At 35.1% G+C, this 24,230-nt stretch overlaps 2 protein-coding genes and 1 long non-coding RNA gene across 3 annotated transcripts; 1 reads left to right on the top strand and 2 right to left on the bottom strand.

Moving 5' to 3' along the window:
- The first annotated feature begins 2,401 nt into the window (after positions 1–2,401).
- Positions 2,402–5,314, top strand: LOC148692507 (uncharacterized). The gene is made up of 5 exons (XM_088680962.1): positions 2,402–2,509; positions 2,636–3,113; positions 3,147–3,647; positions 3,818–3,841; positions 4,752–5,314. Exons 1-5 carry the CDS (start codon positions 2,402–2,404, stop codon positions 5,312–5,314), a joined length of 1,674 nt encoding a protein of 557 aa, XP_088537088.1.
- A 4,162-nt stretch (positions 5,315–9,476) lies between these two features.
- LOC148692506 (uncharacterized) lies at positions 9,477–10,707 on the bottom strand. Its single transcript, XM_088681075.1, has 2 exons — positions 10,361–10,707; positions 9,477–10,238 (listed from the first exon to the last, which is right to left on the bottom strand). Exons 1-2 carry the CDS (start codon positions 10,521–10,523, stop codon positions 10,006–10,008), a joined length of 396 nt encoding a protein of 131 aa, XP_088537201.1. The 5' UTR covers positions 10,524–10,707; the 3' UTR covers positions 9,477–10,005.
- Positions 10,708–17,662: 6,955 nt separating this feature from the next.
- On the bottom strand, positions 17,663–19,186 carry LOC148692505 (uncharacterized). Its single transcript, XR_015954076.1, has 2 exons — positions 18,783–19,186; positions 17,663–17,953 (listed from the first exon to the last, which is right to left on the bottom strand). It is a non-coding gene; the product is annotated as an uncharacterized LOC148692505 (long non-coding RNA).
- Positions 19,187–24,230: the final 5,044 nt, after the last annotated feature.

The following is a 24,230-nucleotide window of genomic DNA, read 5'->3' as shown; positions in this document are numbered from 1 at the left end:
ATCTTATTTTAATTGGTGACGATGAACATGTATCATCAATTAACAGCACTCATAAAAATAATTAAGTTTAATCAACTCAGAAGGTATGTATAGAAAGGTATGTAATGTTCATTTAAACTGGCATGCATGCTAAAACCCTAATTGGTGATCAGCTAATTACCCTTAGTCATATGGCAATGAATCGAACATGAAAGATCATAGATTAGTAATTAATCGCATTAATCTTGTAGTTGTGGATGTGTTGTTGTGGAGGAATATAAGGTGTATATTGAGAAATGTGGGGTGTATAGAAGATGTGGGGTGTATGTACAAAATATAAGGTGTATATTGAGAATGTAGGGTGTGGGGGTATTATGGGAAAGTATGTGGGGGTGTATTAAGATAATTTTTAAGTGAAAAAGTAAATGTGGGGTGTATTAAATATGTGGGGTTTATTCGAGAATTTGTGAGGTGTTAATATAATAAGCTTTTTTTTTTTCTTTCAAAACTTTAAAATCATTTTAGAAACTTTAATTTTATTTTAATACACTTGTCATGTATGCCACGTCAACTTACTAACAAAATGATGGTGCTACATACACTTTGACACATCCCGACCGAAATCAAGGTGTGCTGGCCGTCACGCCTTGATTTAGGTCGGGGTGTGTCAGTTGGTATCATAGCATAAGTAGTTTAAGTGCAGTCCGATTGGACAATCATGCCTTGATTTCGGTCGAGGTGTGTCACACTTTCGTAGATTAATTTTGCACATCAAATGATGTGGCACATTTTATATTATATAAAAATTTTATTACAATTATTAATTAAATTCTAATTTGAATTAAGGAACACATTTGATTAGCGAGACATCATTTGGTGCACAAATTTAGTTTGTCTAGCATTATTTTTAACAAAATATTTGACGAAAATGTTCTTAGTCATGTTACAAGACATTTATTGATTTTCAACTTTAAAGACTAAATTGATAATTGGTGCTCATTTTAGAGACTATTTCTAATAAAAACCCTTCAAATTTTTATAAAATCTAATCCTTTTCATACGCTTTAGCAATATTTAGTCTTTTACAAGTTGTCATCCAATATAACAATTGTTTCTTTTCTGGTTCATTCTTTTCTTTTTTTCTCAACACATCCAAATGTTACAAAGGACTTATAACTTAAGTGGTTAAAGTATTTATCCTGTTATTCGATGTTCTTTCAATATCGCTTAGGTTCGATTCTCGCCAAAGACGAGTTTGAAAGATTATTGCTAGCTTATTGTGAGGCTAAGCTCATCGTCTCTTCCTAATGTAGATAATATCGTTTGTTCAAAAAAAAAAAAAAAAAGATCCAAGTGCTTGTCGAAAACACAATTGAAATAATTGTGTCTGTTTTCTAGTTCGGGTTGATGTACAAAGTTCGAATCGGTTCACTCCATTAATTAAAACAATTAAACAAGGAAACATTTATTCTTGTGATGTGGACTATATAAATTTTTTCTTGGGTCTTCTGACATTTTTAGCTCCTCTTAACAGGGTTGTGCAAAAACCATTCAAAGTCCTAGTACCCAGTAACCCGGCTGAAGAAAAGGGCAGTCGAGTCACATGTTTTTGGGCTTTAGAAAATTTACCTAACACAATAAAATCACAATTGCCTCCTCCCAACAAGACAGCAAACAACTCAAGGATATACGCATAGGCATAGAGTGGTTGATGTAAAGATAAATAGAACTCAGCTCAAGTTTTAGATGGTGACACTTGTCAGAAGATTATGTAATTCAGTTAGCTTAGTCTGTAAGCAAAGTCAATAGTATAAATAGTCTTGTATTGTTACATTGGAGGTTAATGAAAAATACACAGAAAGATTTCTCTCTCTCTCTCTTGTTCTTCAATCTGTATCTCTTTCTCTCTCTAGATTCTTTATAGGTTTGATATGTGATCTTTATCTCTGCTCATTTGATATGGTATCTTCGCCGGTTATGGAATTCTCTCTTCGATCCTGTTCATCTGCTGCTTCCACATTCTAGTTATCTCGAATCTGGTATGAATTTTTGGTGTTCTTGATTAATTGCGATCTTCTTCTCTGTGCATTTGTACAAATTGGTGCATCTTGAAAATGTGTGCACCAAGTGTTCAACGAATTGTGTAATTGAAAGTCTGCGCAATTCTTCTGCATATCTTTCTACAATCTGTCATTCTTCCTTCATTTCTTCAAGATTCAGTATCATTTGAAACCCTAATTTCTGGTTTTTCTCAAGATTTTCTTATGCGATATCCTCTTTTCTTATCAAGAATTGTGAAAGCATGGTGATTGCTGCTCAATTACAGATTGTGCAATCTCCTATTACTAGTTTAATTTCTACTATGTCGAATTCTGTGACTATTAAGCTTGATGATACAAACTATCTTGTTTGGAGTTATTAAATGGTTCTTCTTCTTGAAAGTCATGGCATACTTGGCTTTGTTGATGGCACACGATGTTGTCCATCTCGATTTGATGAAAGTTCTGATAAGGAAGGTGTTGAAACTGAGGCATTTTAGATCTGCAAAATGCATGATCGTGCTTTGATGCAATTAATCATTGCCACTTTGTCTACCACCGCCATGTCTTGTATCATTGGCTGCACTAATTCTCATGAAATGTGGTAAAACTTGAAGGATAGGTTTTCTACTATCACAAAGGCTTGTATTTTTCAGTTGAAAACTGAATTACAGAATATTAAGAAAGGGTCTGAATCAGTCTCTCAGTACTTGCAAAGGATCAAAGATGCTAGAGACCATCTTTCTGCAGCTGGTGTTGTTTTTTATGATGATAATATTGTCATTCTTGCTCTTAAAGGATTACCTGCAGAATACAATACTTTCAGGACAGAAATTAGAGGTAAAGAAGATGTTATTACACTCAAAGATTTTCGAGCACAGTTAATTGCAGAAAAAGTAGTTGTTGAAGCCACTCTCACTACTGATTCGTTCATGTCTGTGATGATGGGAAAGGATAAAGGCAAACTTTTGATTCTTGATGAAGGGTCATCAAATAAAAATAGTTCTCAGTTTCAATCTGAGGTTCATGGCAGCTTTTCTTCTCATAATGGTACCAATAGAGGCTATACTCACAATACTGGGAATTATAATGCTGGTGGTTATAATAGCAACTCTTTTAATCCAGAAGGTTATAGGAGTTACAATTACAGAGGTAGTGCAAGGGGGAGAAATCAGTATGGCAATCATCCTCGATTCTCTAATAATGGTTCTCCCAATGGTGGTGCTGGTATTCTTGGTCCAGCAAGGGGTCAAACACATGTTTCCACTTGTCCTGATCATGGTTATGACATTCCAGTTTATCAAATCTGCAACAAAAGAGGGCACATTGCTGCTGATTGCTTTCAAAGGCACTCTTATACAACAGTGACTTCTTTTCATGTTCAGTGTCAAATATGTGGCAAGTTTGGGCATTCTGCAATGCAGTGTTATCACAGAGCCAATTGCTCTTATCAAGGGAGATCTCCATCTTCAAATCTTACTGCAATGCATGCCAATTATCAGCCCTCTGCTCCCCAGGAACAATTTTGGGTTGCCGATACATGCGTAACTTCTCACATGACTTCTAATCTTGCCTCTCTGAATATTGTAGCTCCTTTTATTGGCACTGATACAATCACTATTGCTAGTGGTTCAAGTTTGACCATCTCTCATGTTGGTTCTTCCACTCTACATGCTCCCGAATATGCTTTTCAATTAAAGAAAATATTGTTCCAAAATTATCTCAACATCTCCTATCTATTTATAGGCTGTGTAAGGACAACAAATGTCATTTTATCTGTGATGAATTTTTTTTTCTAGATTCAGGAAAAGATCACAGGGAAGGTACTTCTTCAGGGACTATGTAGAGGTGGCTTATATCCCATACCCTTTTACATACCACAACCTCTTCTCAATCAAGTTGTCAAAGTTCATGCACCTCACTTGTCCAAGCAGCAACATTGCTTTCTTGGTCACTAAGTCAAGTCCAATTTGTGGCACCAGTGATTAGGACACCCTTCCAATGTTGTTGTTTCTGCAATGTTACATCAGTCACAGGTTCATTTTTCTTTGGACTACTCAAAACGTGTATGTATATCTTGTTTAGAAGGGAAGTTTATTAAACTTCCATTTCCATATCTAGCTAATAAAATTGTTCAACCTTTAGAAATCATACATAGTAATGTATGGGGATCATCACCTGTCATGTCTACTGAAAGGTTTAGGTTCTATGTTAACTTTGTAGATGAATGTACCAGGTTCACCTGGATATTTCCTTTAATGAATAAAAGTGAGGTGTTCAAAGTGTTTGTACAATTTCATGCCTATATACTTACTCAATTTTCTATCTCTATTAAAACTTTTCAGAGCGATGGTGGAGGTGAATATTCTAGCAGCCAATTTAAACAATTTTTGCTTGCCAAAGGAATTTCTCACCAAAAATCATGTCCTTATACACCTGAGCAGAATAGCCTTGCTGAGAGAAAACATAGGCACATTGTTGAGACTGCCATCACCCTACTTCAAACTGCCAAACTATCTTCTCAATTTTGGTTTCATGCTTGTGCTACTTCTGTTTATTTAATTAATAGAATGCCATGCCAAAACCTATTTATGCAGTCTTCTTATACCTGTTTGTTTAGTAAACCACCAGTTTTAACACATTTAAAGGTTTTTGGGTGTTCTTGTTTTCCTCTTCTTAAGCAATATAATTCTCACAAATTACAGTCTAAAACTGCTCAGTGTGTTTTCCTAGGCTATGCTGGTCAATATAAGGGTTATATATGTTATAATCCTCCTTTGGGAAAACTTTATGTGTCTAGACATGTCTTATTTGATGAGTCTAGTTTTCCATATCCTACCTTGACATTAGATAAACCTATTTCACAAAGTCTTACACCTCCTCCACCATCTATTACACCTGCACAGGTTACCATACACAACACCATTATTCCTTATTCATCATCATCAACATCACCTCTCTCCTCAACTCCTAGTGCCTCAGAATCTTTGTCTTCAACTCCTAGTGCCTCAGATTCTTTGCAAACACTTCCTAGTGCCTCAGAGTCCTTGATAACCTCTAATCCCATACCAATGTCACCTGCTACTGCACAGTCACCTATCCCTGTGGATCCTGACTTCCTACCTGAAAGTCTACATGTTGTTCATCAAGTTCCTTCAGTTAACTTACACCTTATGCAAACTCGCTCTAAAAGTGGGATATCCAAGAGAAAATCTATTTCAGTTTCTGTTACTTCTAGGGATCTTTCTCTTATTGAACCAAGTTCGTTCAAATCTGCCTGTAAAGTAGTAGAGTAGCAGGCTGCTATGCAAGAAGAGATCAATTCTTTTCATGCTCAACAAATCTAGACTCTAGTTCCCCTTCCTCCAGAGAAAAATTTGGTTGGCTGCAAGTGGGTTTACAGACTTAAAAAGAATCTTAATGGTTCCATAGCTCGACTTAAAGCTAGGTTAGTTGCAAAAGGGTATAGCCAAGAGTAGGGCATTAAATATAATGAGACATTCAGTCCAGTGGTAAAACCCACTACTGTCAGGTTGATCTTAGCACTTGCTGCACAATTTTAGTGGCCTTCGAGACAATTAGATGTCAAGAATGCCTTTCTCCATGGTGTTCTTAATGAAAAAGTGTACATGGCTCAACCTTATGGCTTTGTTAGTACTGCATATCCTTCAAATTATGTCTGCAAGTTGCACAAATCATTATATGGGTTAAAATAGGCTCCTAGAGCCTGGAATGAGAAGTTTACTAGCTTTCTACCTGACTTGGGGTTCACGGCTTCTTTTGCAGACCCATCTTTGTTTATTCAGACTTCTTCAGTTGGTATAGTAATATTGTTGCTTTATGTTGATGATATCATCATTACTGGTAGTGATTCATCTCTATTTCTAATGTTATATTGGCTTTCACTAAGGAATTTGACATGAAGGACTTGGGTCAGTTGCATTATTTTCTGGGTTTGCAAATTTCATATCACTCTTCTAGACTGTTCGTTTCCCAGACCAAATATACTCAAGATTTGTTGCACAAAATGGATATGCATAACTCCAAATCCTGTGTCACTCTATGGCTTCCCTCTCATAGGTTGATCAAGGATGATGGTAAGCCTTACAAATATCCAGAACAATACACAAACATTGTTGGTGCTTTGCAATATCTGACATTTACCAGACCAGATACTGCATTTGCTATCAATCGGTGTTGTCAGTTTATGCAGTAACCTATGGAATGTCATGTTGTTGCAGTTAAGTGGATTTTGTGATATCTTAGTGGGTCAATCAACTATGGTATTCATTTTCAGCCTGGAAAATTGCATCTTTAAGCCTATAGTGACGTTGATTGGGCAGGAGATCCTAATGATCGTAGGTCCACTTCTAGTTATGTAGTCTATCTTGGTTCAAGTCCTATTTCCTGGGCTAATAAAAAATAACACACAGTGTCCAGATCTTCTACTGAAGCCGAATATATGGCTTTAGCTATTGCTGCTGCAGAGTTGTCCTGGATTCGACAACTTCTTTATGATCTTCAAGTTCCTTTGTTTATAGCACCAATGATCTACTATGACAGTATTTCAGCTATTGCTTTATCCTCCAATCCTGTTTTCTACTCTCAAGTTAAACACATTGAGATCAACTACCATTTTCTTCGTGAAAGAGTCATCAGAGGGGATCTTAATGTGCATCATGTCTTGATAAGCTCATATTTATATATATTTTACATCAAATTTACTTGTCTTTTCTTAGTTAGTTCCTTATATTTTTTTAGCTATTTACTTTGTTTTTGTGTTTTGTAGGATTTGTCAAGCAAAGAAAAGAAAAATAGCACAAGTGGGATTTTAAGTAACAAATTCGTCAAAACTGCATGTGCAGGTCAGCTGAATTTGGAAGCAAGTTGCGGACATCTCAGAATGAATTAGAGAATGAGCCTTATATGCTTGGAAAGCTACGGATGTCTATTTTCTGGAGCATTTCGTGGATTGTTCATATCATTATTCTAGAAGAAGTTATGACTGTTTTAACACTAAAGGGTTCCCAAAAGGTTGAGCAGTTTGTAACTGACAAGAAAGCATTGAAGGCAATAAACCCAATAAATCTAGCGGCCAAAACTGATGTAGTCAAGAACAAAATAGCTGACATCTATTCAAATATTAGAGGAAATGGAATTAAAGATGAGGATTAAGAGGGAGTAATTGGCATAAAGGCTACCCAAGGAGTTACAATTGTTTTACCATTTCCTCTCACTTATTGTCATCACTAAATGGCTATTAGTGGGTGAGTTAAGGAGAAGAAAGTGATGCAGCAAGAATTGGTTTAAAAGTAGCGTTGGGGAAGGAAGGAAAAAGGAGGCCTCAGTTGATTTCTTTCGGTTCTATTTTCTCAAACTCATGTCTATCTTTTGTTTTAACTTAAGGATTGTGTAACTAAATTTTTGGTAGTTAGGGGCTGTTTGAAGCCCCTAATATGATTGCAATTTTGTTATGACATTTCGTTTGAATTACTTTTATGAATTGATGAAAATTGGTTCACTACTTGTCTCATTGATGAATTCTTTATGTGTTTTCTACGGATGCATACTTAGTAAGCATATCTAGGATTCTAATACTATGAATATGTGTGTGCCTGCCCTCGTCGAATGAGGACCTAAATATGTTCTAGAGTAGTACTTGTTAATTGTGATTAACATGTGAACCAATTTCTAGGATAAGTAAGACAACATCAGTACTTACGATGCCTTGTGATGACTCAAACTCTTTTCGTTTTTAATGATTTCTACTTGTTAAATCTATGAACACGACATTCTAGATTGCATGTTAGGGATTAAGTTAAGTTGAAAACGCCATTCTCTTAACATACCACATAAGAAAGAGTAATAGGTTGAGTTCTAACATTGAACCAACTTGAGCATCTTCATCCAGAAATAGAAGGAATTTGAATGAAACATAACATGTTTGCATGATTATTTGGTGGTGGATAGCAATTCCCCTAACTCGTTTTTCTTAACTTGTGAATTATTTAAAATCTGTTTCCGTCATGTTTTTGTTCGATTTAATTTAAATAGCAAATCAACTCCAAAAATCCCAAAAATAAAATTTGTGTGAGTGTAGTTCTGTGTGTCTAGTGTCTGTATATAAAATTTCGTAGACTTTAGATAAGTGTAAGTCGGTCTAATAATTATTTTTCAGTGGCTGGCCAGTAAGGACAACAGCCCAGTTTTTGTGACATTTTAAGTAGTTAGATAAAACAATCTTCTGGGGGAAAGGCCCTTGTTTTCATATGCTACAATTGACAAATCTTAGTGTTAATAAAGAAAATCAATAGGACATTTGTGTGCTACTTTGTGGTGTGCTTTTAATCCTATCATGTCTCATCAAAAGAGTAATTTGCTGATATTCTAACAAAGGGTCTTTCTAATTCATTGTTTGTTCATCATTGTTTCAATCTCATGCTTAGTTCCCATAAGCATGAGATTGAGGAGGGATGTAAAGATATAAAGAACTCAGCTCAAGTCTCAGATGGTGACACTTGTCAGAAGATTATGTAATTCAGTTAGCTTAATCTGTAAGCAAAGTCAATAGTATAAATAGTCTTGTATTGTTACATTGGAGGTTAATGAAAAATACACAGAAAGATTTCTCTTTCTCTCTCTAGATTCTTTATAGTTTTGATCTATGATCTTCATCTCTGCTCATTTGACAGTTGATTCAAATTTTTACTTGTACTTGTGCATCTTGTGTTGGGGAAAAACTAGTTCAACGAGATCAAGATTGTAAACCCACTCTTTTTATTTTAGGGATTAATCACAATCAAGAACAAGAGGATTTGCATGATCCATCCGACTTAAGTTGAGTTTCGAGTTACATTCAAAGTCTTAACCTTATAAATTCTCGGTAGATTGAAGGAGTAAATTTTCTTATTCGGTAAATCATCCTTCGTTTTCAAATTGGATACAATTTTTTATGTATTCTTTCAACATACCTTAAATATAATGAGTTGTTAATTACAATCTAATCCTCGTTTACTTAGCCCTAGAGTCCAAAACAATGATCTATCTGAATAAGAAAGTTTAGAGAGAAAATAAAGATTCCTATTCATCCCCCTCGGTAATCTGAATGCATGTATAATCCTTTGAATCTTTGTTGTATTTTCCTGTTATTATAGTGTGTGAAATAACTTTTTGATTTTCCTAAATATGTGTAGCTATTTTCCTTAAGCAACATATTTTAGAATCATGAATGATCAATTCATACATTTTATTATTTAAAAAAAAATTGTTTTCATGAATTTATAGCCTTTCGATTCACATTATTATATAGACGGAAGTGTTCTCGTACCATACCATTTGTCAACATGTGAAATTATTTTAATTTGCAATCCAAATTTAGTCTAAAAATATAAGTTTGACAAGAGAACATTGCTCTGTATAAAAGAAAATTAAACTACAAAATCACCAGGGACACTAAAGTTATAAAAAACCTGCAGACTGACTGTATTATTTCCATCATTTTATGTACAAGATACAGAAACATTACAGCATAAATATACAAGCAAAGACTGAGTCCTGCAGTAGATGCCAGTCTTTCTATGGAAGCATCTTTGATATTTCCTAGGTTTTGGTCAACTAATGAACAGCCAAATTACCCTTTTATTCAAACAAAAGGAGTTACTTCTTCCTACTCCCACACCACCTAAAAGACTTTTCACATCCATGGAACTAAATCTATGGATTACAAAATCTTTAGTACAGCGGAACATATATATTTTCGTTTCACAATTTCTTCATCATATAGAGATTACATGATGAGTAATTTTGAGAAGGAAAATATATACACATGCCCTCGCCGCAAACTTCTTCCAAACCTTCTCATTATTTCTTTTAGGGAGGGAAATACAACAACAACCAAACTTCATTATACTAAGTGAGATCGGTTGTATGAATCATATATTTACAAATTGAAAGACATGGATGACTCAAAACCAACAACAGTTATTCTTTAATATACATGTGTGCCCTTGAAGGCCTTAAATTCAATGATCCCCTTGTAAAGAGCTTGCCTGTTGAGCGGCATGGTGTTGTCCTCCATTTTATAATTCCCATAACCCTCTTTGGCCTGCTTTGAAGTATTACTGCATCTCCTCTTGCGGAACTCTTTGTTGTTTGATGATGGTTCCACAACATCCTCTGCAAATCTAACACTCTTCTTGGTTTGCACTTTCTCAGATCCTTCTAAGTACATCAAAAAATAACAAAAATTGAATTTTAGACTTTCGGTTTTGTGCAAAAGGGGTCACAAAGTTCAGGACGCATTGCTACAATTAAGCACGAGAAAATTAGAGAAAGTTGATTACCAGGGGCCGATCTTTTGTGGGGAGAGAGGAAACCACCTAATTCAGATTCAATATTCTTCATGAAATCAGAGAGAAGTCGTTTGTGGACTTGGTGGGCAAGAAGAACCACGCTTCCGGATACAGCAAAAACAGCCATGAACCCTGCACCAATAGAGTTATCCATCTCTCTCTCCTCACTCTTTCCCTCTCTAAAATCAAAATGTTTAATTCGGATCAAACACTATCATGAACATTTTCTTGCACCAACAAGGACAATTACAAAAGGGAGAAAAATAAGAAACTGGTGAGGAATGAAAGTTGGTGGAAGATTGCATATATAGTGAGAGAAGGAGAAAAAAAGGGGTTTTGGATTGCCTAAAATTGTAAGACCCAGTAATAAAAAGACGGCTTAACTGCTTTCATTGGTTAAAACTTGAATTGATTAATCGTTGTTAATAGTTAATTGTTTTTAGTTTTCTGCCTGTATTTATCCAATGCCTTTAAGTGTCTAACTTTAATTGGCAACAACTAACAAACCTGCTGTTTTTATCTGGATTCTTGGTGTTAACCGCAAATTAAAAGCCTTATGGGTCAGTTACTACTTAAATTTTAAATTTGGTGACCAGGAAAATAATAGATTCATTTCCTTATTGGGTACAAAGTCTTAAAATAAATTTTGGATAACAATAATCATCCAATTTACTATTGTCATTTTATTAAAATAAGTTTCATTCTTTGAGTTTAGGATTATTTATTATCGATAATTATCTCTTTAATAATAAAATATACTATAGAATTTGATTTAATTATCTTTTTTTTTTTAATGTTTCATTTTAAAATTGATTCTCTTATCACATTTTTTATACTACATTTGTACCCCGTCTCTAATAGAGATGAAACTCATATTTATTGGTGGGTTCTACTTTTATTACACAGGTGGGACAAATGTATAAAATATGATACGAGAAGCATTACTCTTTTCTTTTTGTTATTTATTCTTCTTCTTCCTCTAAACCCCATTCATATATGTTATTTTTTCTCCTTCTTCCTCCTCTAAATCCATTCATATATTTTATTTGGCTTTTTTTATTAGCACCACACATAATGTTGAATACACCTCACATTAAAATTTAATGTTAAATGACTTGTATGCCTTAATATGCAATGACTATTTCAACCTCATAAGATTATAAAAAAATTAAATACTTCTAACTACACCTCAAATAACACATCCCAATATTATTTATCTTCTTCAACTCTCAAAATCATTCACTCTCCATTGTATGTAGAACAAGACCCTAATCAATAAAACTAAAAAGACGTTGACTGAAAAAATTATTCATAAGAGAATTTTAATCGAAACCCAAATACACTTCACATTGATAATTGATATTCAATCAATTAATCCCAACTTTTGTCCCCATTTTCATATTCCTAATTGGGCAGTTTCCATCTTTCTGATCCTGATTCCTTCAATCAAATCAATCTTCCATACCAATCAAGTAACCCCTTAATTAGTCTTATTAGTTAGCTGTTCGGCTCAGAGAAGCGATACAAAGGCCCTCATTTGCAAGTCTTGTTTTAAGGATATATGGTTTCCACATATTTTCGAGGAGAGCTCGAAAAGGTTGTCCCTTTCTTTTGCGTACGCATCTTTTAGGTTTCACAACATTGTCCTGCTTATCTTGGGTTGAAGTCCGTACAAAAAGAAATGGAGGAACTAAAGCACTGACCTTTCCTTTAAATGTTGTGACCTCAAGTTTTTAATCAAATCAATGTTACTCTTTAATCAACACCTGGCATGGCGTGGAAGAAGAAGAAGAAGAAGAATAATTGTGGCTGGTTCTTGCTGGAGAAGGGGGAGGGCTAAATTTTTTTTTCTTTTTTAAGATATGAAGGGTGTGGGGTATATGTAGAAAATGTGGGGTGTGAGGGTATTATGGAAAAGTAAATGGGGTGTATTACAATAAATTTTAATTAAACAAGTAAATGTGGAGTGTATTAAGTTTGTGGGGTGCATTCAACAATATGTGGGGTGTTAATAAAATAAGCCATTTTATTTTTAATTTTTATAATCTACCTAAATCACAAGTTAATTTATCTCCCTATATGATAGATTTTTTTTTTTTTTTTGATAATCAACATGTATCACAGATTAATGTGTCTCGTTTATGAGTATATTATGTTTTTGTACCTTATAGTTAGGTTTCATATCTCACTTATAGGTATATTATCCATTTATGTATTTATTGTTGGAATATGATCATGATGATGTTGGCTTTACCATGTGTGTATTTGATGTTTGGAGGTGCACCATAAGATTGGTGTACTAATATAAACTTAACCAAAGAGTGTGATAAGAGGTATGACTTATCATAAGAGTTGTACCCTTCTATAAGTGATGAGTCTTATCATGAAAGGATAAGACCATTCAAAGAAGTCTCACAACTCTATGGAAAGGGTATGATGAAGTCTATAAAGGGATGATTCATTCCTCTAGACAAATTATCAAATGTGAAACAGACTCTCTTCTTCCCTTTTGTGTGCTATTTCTCCCTTGACAATACCACATAGTAATCAATAGTCTAATGACATTAGAGTTTGATCCTGTGACAATCGTGCTAAATTCCATCATTTATTCCCTAAGTTAGGTCGTATGTTCTGTAAGTGGGTTTATGTAATATATTAATTTTCCAATATAACTTTGGAGCCAAAATCGCTCACATCCATGAATGGAGGCGTAATTCAATCAGAATTGTCCATGAACTCCAGCGAAAGGAGAACGGGGTTGATTGAGGGTGCGATTTTATTCAAATTGGATTGCCTACATATCTCTACAACGGCAGAATCAAATCACTGGTGTAGTTCTAGAAAAGGAATGGTGTGATGTGTACAACATTGTGAACCATCATTGACGAATATCTTATGGTGGGCATGTAGGAGCGCTTCTCCATGTCTACATGTAGATGAACAGTGTGTAGAGAATATGTGATCCTATGTTAACGTAGAGAATATCAATGGAATGTCCACCATAAAAGACTTATTAATTAGAGAGACAAATACCCAAGCTATTTTATTTATAGAGATCTTGAGAGAGCAATCTCAATTAAACTGGGATATTTTGTAGGAGAGAATTTAGGATAAGATATCCAATCATCCTATGATTATGATTACGTTGCGTAATCCCAAGATACCCTAATTTGACTTGAATTGGAGTAACCTTACTTTGGAGACAAATAATATTTTTAATGTGCTTAGAGCTAATGAAACTGTGCCGAACTACCTTCGTCTGTGGTAGCCCGATCTGAAATACCTATATAGCTCCGATCTCACTTTGAGGGCTTTTGGCTAATCACCCTGAGTGTCACATGTCATGGGCACAAAAAATTATGGTCCCACATTCAAAATTCAAAGATACAAAAAATGCATGAAATTAAAAGATTTTTATTATCTCTAATATTAAAAAAAAAAAATGAGTATACAAAATAAATAAAGTGAAGAAAAGGTAACATTGGTCTTAACCTAATAGCATGCTAATTTTTCGGACACAGATCTAAATGCCTCTTATATATATAGAGATGTCTTGTTGTTTTGTTTTTTTAAGAATTGAACAGAAAAAATAACTATTTGTTCCTTTTCAGAAAAAAGGGGGACAATTGGTGCCAAGCCACGGTTATCCATCAATTGTGGGTCTGGAGAGGTTATGGGGAATTTCACCCTCTCCGTGGCTACAGTGAAGCAAACTCACCACGACTATTTGTTGTGAATATACTTTTATCATGTGCATGATTGAGTAAATTATCAGTATATTGTATTTAGAATACCAGAAGATCTTTCTACTTTAGGATTGTATTACTTACAAGGCAAGGAATCCTCCTCAGCTTGCTATAAATAAAGGCACAAGGTCTGGGAATAACATACAAAATTTCTCAAACTTATTCTCCTTCTTTCTTCCCTTCTGTCGTCCCTCTCCTTCTCTAAAATAGTTCATAACAAGTTATCAGCATGCTATTAACGTTGTGCTGAAGAGAATTGGCTATCTTTAATCACGGGAGTATTACGTTTTAATTACTCTTATTTGAATAACTTCTGACTTTATTGAATTAATATACATGCTATTGATTCAATTTGTTTTTTGTGTTGAAGGATATACAATGCTTTGAAGATGGGCATTTGAAATCGGAAGGAAGAACTCCTACAAACTCGTTCGCAATATTCATCATTACAATCCAGGTTCTACTAAAACACAATCTTAATTGTTGATATTTTTTTCAACCTGATCGCATGAACCTTCACTGTAATGCATGAACACAACTTTTTGCGAACGAATTATAGATTCTGCTAAAATTGTGTTTGTATTATATTCATAATATACCATTATATATTATGTAAATTGAATATATGTGAATAAACAAAGAAAAAGAAGGGAAAAAAGAGATTTCAAACCCTATATCACGCTGAAACGACGACTTGAAACCATGCTTAAGCCGAGCCAACCCGCTAGCTAGTTTAGTCAGCAGCTCCCGCCCTAGCACAAAGAAACGAAGACTTTTAGTTGTCTTCCCCCTTGTAGACCTCATCACCAAACTCCCTGTACTGAAGCCATGCTGACCAGAAGTCGCGCTAAGACAGTACATCGTGGTTGGCAATCTGCAATTTATAGACTCACGACGGCCTGCACGCCGCCTTCATTGCTGGGCATTGATATGCGACACCTATTTTTATAGATCATTTTGATAGCGTGGGTTAATTTTAAAGATTATTTGTGATAAAAACCCAATTTGTTATAATAGAAGGGAAACAAACTCTTGACATTCCCAGCCACACTCGCCATTAGGGCTAACCAATAAAGTCGTAACTTCTTATATAATAGAAGGAAGACCACCCGACCACTGTATGGCTAATGGGTTTGATAAATTTCATAGTTTCATGCTTCTTTTTCTGATGAATCAAAAGGTTTAATTTGGATCAAACACTATCATCAACATTTTTTTTTCGGTACCAACAAGGACGACGAGCCCGTCACTATCATGAAATATTTGCTTCTAAATACAAGAACGACCGGCTTTCTACCATACGACGACCAATGGTCTTTTAATTTGCGTGTACATACATAAGGTTCAGAGACAGACTTGGTTCATTGAAATAACATGGGTTTGAACTAAGAGATGCGTATTCACTTACATCATTACTTGGTTGTTAACCAATTTAAAAAGCACCTTATGTGCAAATTTTTATACAAATATTTATACATATGAGAATTAATTGTGGCGTCCATTATACATCGAACTTCAACAATCCAAACTGTCTATTTTTCAAGTATTCATTCATAGATCAATCTAAACTCATTTACTTGTTTGATTGTCATGATGAAATTTCAATGTTTCTTAGAATATAGTGTTCATCAGTTTCTTTGAACTCAATTAAAAGCCTCCAAAATTTCCGATTAGGCTAATATTTTGCAAGGATGATTTAAAAGTGCAACTTGAAACATAGACTGTTCGGATCGATGAAGTTCAATATGGAGTAGGTCTCACAACTAGTCCCCATTTTTAACACAAAATGGGGATTCCGTTAAATAAATGGCCTGTACATATTTCTTAAATGATTTATTTTTTATTATTTATTTTTTCGAATTTTTTTTTTATACCTGGCATTGGCCGTGGTAATTTGTAATCCACAACGGTCAAGTGCACATGGTGTTTCATTAAATTATATTTGACAACGAGTATAGCCCGTAGTAGAAACTAAGACCTTTTATAACGTCAGATTACTAACGGGCACAATGCCCATAGTGAATTGCAATCTATCACGGACATCCATCATGACAGATAAATTTTTTTCTTCTACTGCTCATTACCATAATCCACAAGAAGCCAAAAGTTTTCCAAACACTAGTGCACTAAAAATCTCAAGGGTCATTGCCAACGATACTTCATTCCATAACTTTCTTTACAAAGGGATTTTTAAGCATGAGTGAGACTAGCTATATCAAAAAGAAAGGTTATGACATGGTTTTGCATTGAACAATACAGGATATCTGAGGTGGGTTTTATCAGGAGGACAGAGCCTTTTTTAAAAAACATTTTTAGGTCATGTATGGTATTTATTATTCTTAAATTCAATTTTTTCTTTTTTCGAAACAATAATTATTAAGTAATTTAGTTGTATTGTGACCTTTTCATGGCACAGTGTGTATAGACTAGAAAATCCACATCCTTGTAACATGTTTCCCACAAACAAATTTATTAAATTTGGACAGACAACGTGCTCAATTCTTATGTATTATGTGGTTTGCAGAAGAAAAAATCGAGTTAGAATAATATGCCATCTTTGTTTGTTTTTGTTTTAGGTCAAGTGGAACTTAATTAATCTATGGATGGGACCTACCCACATAACAGGGGCATGCCCATAGAATTAAAAAAATAATGACTTAGTAAACCACGTGGAAACAAAAACCGTAAAGAACAAAGAGCACCTTCATGCAAAATGTAGCAATTTTATAATATTGCTAAAGGAGAGCGTACTTTTAATATACCAGCCACTATTGCTATGATGCAATTTTATTTCTCTTTACTTGTAAGTAAAAGATTTTAAGTTTGAGTTCTTCATATGGAGTTCGATACCACAATATTATGACAGACCTGTTATGTGGCTTAACCCAAATCCCAACCTTATGGTGTAAAATGTTGTTAAAACATCACTTATAATGTGAAAAATAAGGTCTACAACCAACATCCAAACAAATGTGAAATTATCAATCCATATACATCACTTACCAGCAGTAGTGGAGGCATCTTGGAGTTAATGGCTGCTCATGATCTCAACAGCTTCCTAAACCCACGTATATTTGTTGATAAATGTATCTTCCCCAACTAAGGAGAGAGTGAACAACATTGAATTACAACCTATTATTGCTTCTTCTTCTCCAATTTTCTTCTTTCTTTCCCGTGTCTTCCTTCTCCTTTTTGGTGGGCACCACATGTTTGACGTAATGTTTCACTCAAAAAGTCTTGGCAAACAGGTCTTGACAATCTACTAACCTAAGCGCACATTGACAGATGTAGATGCTAGAAAAAAAACAACGAACAATAAATATCATCACATGCTTTTGACAAATGTAAGTGATTTTGATAAGTGCCCACCAGAAGCTCGACGGAATGATGCAGTGAATTTTTTTTGTCGAAATCATGACCTCGTTATCGTAAAAATCATGGCTTTACCACTGCTTACCAACTTATTAATTGAATTCTCGTGTAAACAAGCCTAGTTGGCAAATTTACAGAGTTATTTATATGTGTATTATACACTTACGCACACATATTTTGTTAAAAATACTCTTATTTTTGTATACGTCTTAATACTACATTAAATTATACATTCTCTTAAAACACCAACTTACTATACAGTATATACATTTATACATGGACGTACATACATTTTGAAATTTTATAATACATATACTATAACCGTCTTAACATGGTAAGCAGTACATAACTTTTTAGAAGACACATGATGATGTTGCCGTTTTTATGATTGGTGCTTTTCGATCACATAATTCTGGCACATTTCTCATTTCTCTTCTCCTTGGCAAATCATTCTTTCCACGCGTTCCTGCATATATGATGAATTGGAGATGTTGTCGTAGCCGCTATTAAAATCAACTTTTCTAATAATATAATGAAGCAACTTGAAAAGGGGAACATGTAATTCTGCATATATTAGCTTGGGTACCATCAGTCTTTTATTTGGCAAGAGAGATCCAATAACTTCACAATTCCCCTAAAAATATTCCAAAGTTTCCAATGAACCGTTGGATCTACAGTATGTGGGTGAGACTGCCTTAGTACGGCAGGTTTCACGCCAAGTAGAACCGATATATATATATATATATATATAAATACGTAGTATGAAAAACAGCTACCACATCATTATAAAATTGAAAACATACAACTAAATGATCTACATGTTTTCTATTACATTGGAGAAAATCAAACTCAGACGAAATGGATCGCTAAAAAAACAATCTACATGAATATAAAAGTAGATAAATTATAATAATCAAGCCATTAGCTTAGAACAATTGCCTGCGACATTCATCACACAATTCACGCCAATTCAACAAACACACAAAACACAATTCATCGAGAGATACTCTATTAAACAGGGTGTTAGTACTTTTGACCCGTGTCAAACTTGCATTTGCCGAGTTACGCTACAGAGATTATATCTTTTGACTGGAAGAGAGAAATTCTCTTGTTCATTCTCACTTACAACACATATGCCTACCAATCACTACTCTTCATAAATATAAAATCTATAACAATACCATTATAACACACATGAATCAATAAACAAATATAAAACCAAATGGAATTTTGAAGTATAACTACTACAAAACAAATCCGAAAGTATGAATCTGGTGGGTTAACCCATGTTTCACCTGCAGCTCCAACTTGTCACTTCTGAGAGTATCTCAGGTGGTGTAGTAGAATACTGGGTGAAGCATGAGGTGAATGAGCATGATGCAGGCACACGAGAAGGACAGGAACAGCAGCCCGTAAACGACTCTCAAACCCATATATGTATATATTGTGAGTTTATAACGACCCTACTATTGGTGTCTCAGTCTCTATCAGATCAGAGATCCAAAAGAAGAAGACATCTTTATAGAGAGAGAGAGAGAGAGAGAGAGAGAGAGAGAGAGAGAGTGGTGGAGCGGTGGAGGGATTGGAATTTGGATTTAAAGTAGATAAGGGTTTTTCTTTTGATAAGATTTGAATGTTTGAATTAAGTTGGTTTTCATCCCATGCTGTACGTACGTGTCGTGAAGGGCAACTTCGACTTTGACACGTGGGAAGTTGGATTGAGGGAGTCAGTACGTGTGGGGGCATGGTTTAGTGCACCTGTATGTTTGCATAACTTGGTTTAGGGTTTATGGTCTTTTACATAGACTCCCTCTGGTGAGGGATATGAATCGTTCAATCTTTTAGATTTTCTCTAAAAGGTTATGCTTCCAGAAATCACCCTAATTCGATACTATTTGTCATTAGATTAAATGATAGCCATACTTTTCTTTAAAAAATCGTATTCGTTTGTTTTTCTTACTACAATTAGATGTCTTAATAAATTTAGACTTGTCTAATTTTTTGTAAGAGTAATCTTGAAAAGAAAAAAAAAAAGTTACTCTTCAATTAATTAGTATGCTAAATCTAGAGAACTAGAGCTACAAACATCTAACATATTATATAATTCATCAACTTCTACGAATCGGCATAAAAATGAATCAACAAAGTAGCAGGACTCAAAAGTAAGTATAATTTTTTAAACTTTTGAGTTACCTTCAAGTCCTGCTACTGACTGAAAGCAAGTATGTTTCATTGGCAATGCCCAAGCTTACGTCGTCACTAACATTTTTTTTCTTTCGTCGAATACATGATCACTAACTACAATGCCCATATTGAATGTCTAGTGAATAATGGACAAAGTCGAGGAGCATGTGACTTGAAGCTCAAAAGATGTCACAATCCCGTTCCTTTAGTTACAATGTAACAAAAAATTATCATTATTTATTTTTAAATTTGATATTATAAGTCGATCATGTAGAAAGTTAAAACGTATAATTGTGCATTATTACTTTTACTCGTAAACACATATACTATAAATGCTTTTATTATCTATAAAACCTATAATTGTCAAAAAAAAAAATCCAAGTGCAACCTAAAAAGCACTTGGGAGTATGAAGAAGCATTTAGCTTCAAAAATGCTTCTAAGTTTTTCAACCAAAGAAAATAGAAGCGTCTTTGGCTATTAGAAAACGTTTATGACCGTTAGAAAAAATATTTTTATTAGTACTAAGTAATTTAGAAAGTAATCATGTGAAAAGGTTCCACAAGGACACTTGAGCGTGGGAGGCATTGCCGCATCTTGCAATCTCCTTTTGTCGCCAGCCCTAGCTTTGGCTTGGGTACCAGTGGCTATCCTTGTCCAAGTTTCTTGTTCTCCTCTTTCCCTCTTTCTCCTAATCCTCTTCTCTCTTTTTCAATTTTCTCCTGAGATTTTTCTCAACTTCCTTGAGCTTTGCCTCAAATTTTCCCGTGAGTTTATCTCACTTTTGGGCTTCATGTCCCTTCTCTCCACCCTTCCCTCTCCTCTGGCCGTTCTTTTCCAAACCTAAAACTCCATCTCCCCTCACTTTTCCCCTCTTCCTCCCTTCCCCATAAACCATCCCCACCCCATCATTTGCTCTGATCTGCAGACTCCGACTGAATATGATTACCAGATTTATTTCCCTTCCTCACTTTCTTCCCCCCTCCCAAAAAAAATAAAAATAAAAAACGGCTTGCCGGATTTCCCTCAAGGCTAGTGTACTACAGCTTGGGCCAAAGTAAGGATATTTTACATACCCCTTTAGCCTCACCTTCTATCCATGTGTTACTGTGTTTGTATATATTTGCAGGGATTAGTGAATAAGATTTGGATCAGCGTATTTGGTGAAGAAATATGGATGTGGTGTGCTTCTTGTTGCGGGTTTGGTACTTTTGTGATACAATGTCTTGTTCGTTTTCACCACTTGATTGTTTTCTCTAGTATTGCTGCTTCGGTAGCTGCTAGTAAGACTTTCGTGGCAGTGAATGCTGCTTTCTACGGCCGAAAATTAGAGATTTGGATTTCCGTTTTAGTTTTATTTAATTAGGTTGTGCTTTTATGTATCTATTTCCACCCAATGTATTTAAGTTATTTTATCTTCCTTTATTTTGGCCTATAACCTTATATCGGATTAATGAAATTTTCTTTTCTTACCACAAAAAAAAATTTGACTAAGGTGGTTGGGGCAAGGGGCAAAAAACGGTTGGAAGGATTGATATGCTGGCTGTGTAGGGCACAGAGTTAACTAAGGCAACAGGGTCCTACTAGTAGTACTCCTCCAATGGTGCATGTTTTGCACCTACTTTCCTTTTTCCCTTTCTCTTTTACTTTCTCACAAAACAAACAGAGAAAACAAAGGAAATTACTGCTAATCTAACACTTATTACATATGCAACGCGAGCTATATAGTGGACATCTCTTTCTAATCGATCCATCCCAATTAATTAATTGAAATTACAACAGTAAAAGTATATTTGTTTATGCTTCTTCCTACGTACCAAATTTAAAGGTAAAGATGACATGCATTTTTCGATCTTCTATTGTGATTTCTTACTTTGCTTATTATGGCTCATTTTCTCCTCAATGGCCGCTTTAGACTCATTGAAAAAAAATTATTTTGGGTAAAGTACAAAAAACTACCTCAACTATTAGTGTCATGACATTTTCAGACCTCATCTTTTAAAATTGACAATGTCATATCTCGTCTTACGAATTTATGTCAATGTCAGACCTCCGTCAGTTTTTCTGTTACTTTTTCTATTAAATGCTAACGTGGCCATAATGGGACCCATTTTTATTAAAAAAAAAAACTAAAAACCAAAAACCAAAAAAAACCCATCAACCCGTGTCCCCCCTCCCCAAAAACCCAAATCCCCTTCTCTGACTTCTCCCCCACCCAACCCTCTTTTTCCTCTCTCTCTCTCTCTCTCTCTCTCTCTCTCTCTCTCTTCTCTCTCCCTGCAACCTGCATCTCTAAAATCCCAAAACCCAAAAACCATTCCCACCTGAGTCATCACCGCCAACGAGCTCTCAATCCTCTGAGCCGATGATCGCCGATTAACCCCAGACCCTTCCCCGCCACTCTCGTTGGCATTAGAGCTCTCATTCTAGCACCACAGGTGCTTCTGGTTCCCCCACTTCAAATAACACGGCAAGTTGAAATTATGCAGAGGCTTCACCCTCTCAGAACCCATCGCCATGGACTTCACCTCCACTCTCTCCTCCTCATCCGACTAACCTATATACACCATTTATCGGAAACTCAAACCAAAGAGAGCCACTCTTAGATCACAACTCTCTCTCTCTCTCTCTATTTCTCACCCCTCTTATTTTCTCGGAAAATCTCATAATTTTCTAGGAAAAACAGAGAGTTTTTCTATTGGGATTGTTGTTGTTGTTGTTATTATTTTGTTTTTCTCTCGCAAATCGCCGAAGGGGCAGACTCCGGGGGCGAAGAGGAGAAGGGAATGTTGTTGTGGAGGTTGTGGCTAGAGTTAGGGTTTGGGGGCGATTGGGGGTCGTGGCTGTCATCGTTGAAGTCAATGACAGAGGTAGGGTTGTCGTCGGTGGGATCGGAGAGGAAGGTTGTGGGGGGGGACGGGTGGGAAGGATTTCTAGGTTTTGGGATTTTAGGGATGCAGTTTGCAGGGAGAGAGGAGAGAGAGAGGCGAGAAAGAGGGTTGGGTGGGAGAGAACTCAGATAAGGGCATCTGGGTTTTTGGGGAGAGGGGACACGAGTTGATAGGTTTTTTTTTGTTTTTTTTAATTTTTAATATTTAATTACTTTTTTTTAATATTTAATTAATTTTTTAATGGATCCCGTTTCTGGCCACGTCAACATTTAATAGAAAAACTGACGGAGGTCTGACATTGGTGCAAATTCGTAAGATAAGGTATGACATTGTTAATTTTAAAAGATGAGGTATGAAAGTGTCGTGACACCAATAGTTGAGGTAGTTTTTTGTACTTTACCCAATTATTTTTCACGGTTGCAATACATGATTTCCCGTTGCACTCATACATATTCGAGAAGGATTGTCAAAAATTAGCCTGTTTAATGTTGTCCTTGTCTTCACTTCTTTAGCATGCAACTCCACTCTTAGAGACTCTTCCTTTTCTACATTCAAATATTAGGCATCTCAACTTAGAGAAGTTTTTTATTGTGACCGGAACACGGAGGGTACACCACGTGTTTTTATATAAGTGGTAGGAAATTTTGTTTTTTAAGTTATTAACTTTTTAACACACATATCCCACAATTTGTATAGTGACACATGGTGTACCACCTCGTATACCGATCACATTGAAAAAATTCTCCTCAACTTACGGGTTTGTCTCCCCTTATTGATGTGTGATTTTTTTTTTTCCATAGTTTATTTGTTTGTTTGTTTTGCAACTTATTTTGCAGGTTCTTACCTTTTAAGTTTTGTTGTATAGGGGTTCGGTCATTTGCCTCCATTTTCTTCTTGTATTTTCTTTTGCTTAATAAGGGTCAGGTTTATGTTTTTCCTCTTTTTATTATGTTCTTCTTTTCTCTTGCATTATGAATTTATGAGAGGTAAAGTTTTATATCCCCAGAATAAATGTAACTTCTTTTGTTATCTATTAATGAAATTTTTGAGTAATTCCATTTGGAGTGCGTTCATGAGTCTGTCAAGAAGGTTGTACCAAAATTTCAACATTTTATTCCAAGGCGTTTGAACGTGGCGAATTATTTAAGGACCAGCACACAGTTCTGGCAGATTGGCCTATTAGGATTAATTATGACTTTTGGGCATGAAGATGATGTTTTATGAAGTTGGGCCCTTCTACAAAGTTGTAAAGGACGACCTGCTTTAAAACAAGACATCTTGTTCCAGTTTTAGAGCTGGTTTGGTCCAGAAACATGAAGGATTTCTGACTAGGCAGATTGCCAAGTTAGTTTAGGATTGTGATTTTAAGTTATCCTTTTTGTTTTTTTTTTTGTTTTTTTTGTTTTTTTTCTAGATTTTAAAAAGACCTTATCAAGGTAGGTTTCTCTAGATGCTGAGAGAGAACTCAACATAGGCTTGTGGTTTGCATATTTCAATTACTATGTGTTTCCATCCTTTTCTTCTCAAAAGTATTTACCTTGCTTTTTAATTATGGTTATGCATAACTAATTTCCTTTTGCTAGGACAAGGCTATAAACCTTACCATGAATATGTAGTTCTTTCAATTCACTTATGAAATTATGCACGCTTGTTTTGAATTATTAATCATC

This window comes from Pyrus communis, chromosome 12 (genome assembly GCF_041283825.1).
Source record: "Pyrus communis isolate YQ-2024b chromosome 12, ASM4128382v1, whole genome shotgun sequence".
NCBI lineage: Eukaryota > Viridiplantae > Streptophyta > Magnoliopsida > Rosales > Rosaceae > Pyrus > Pyrus communis.
This window is presented reverse-complemented; position numbering and strand designations above follow the sequence as displayed.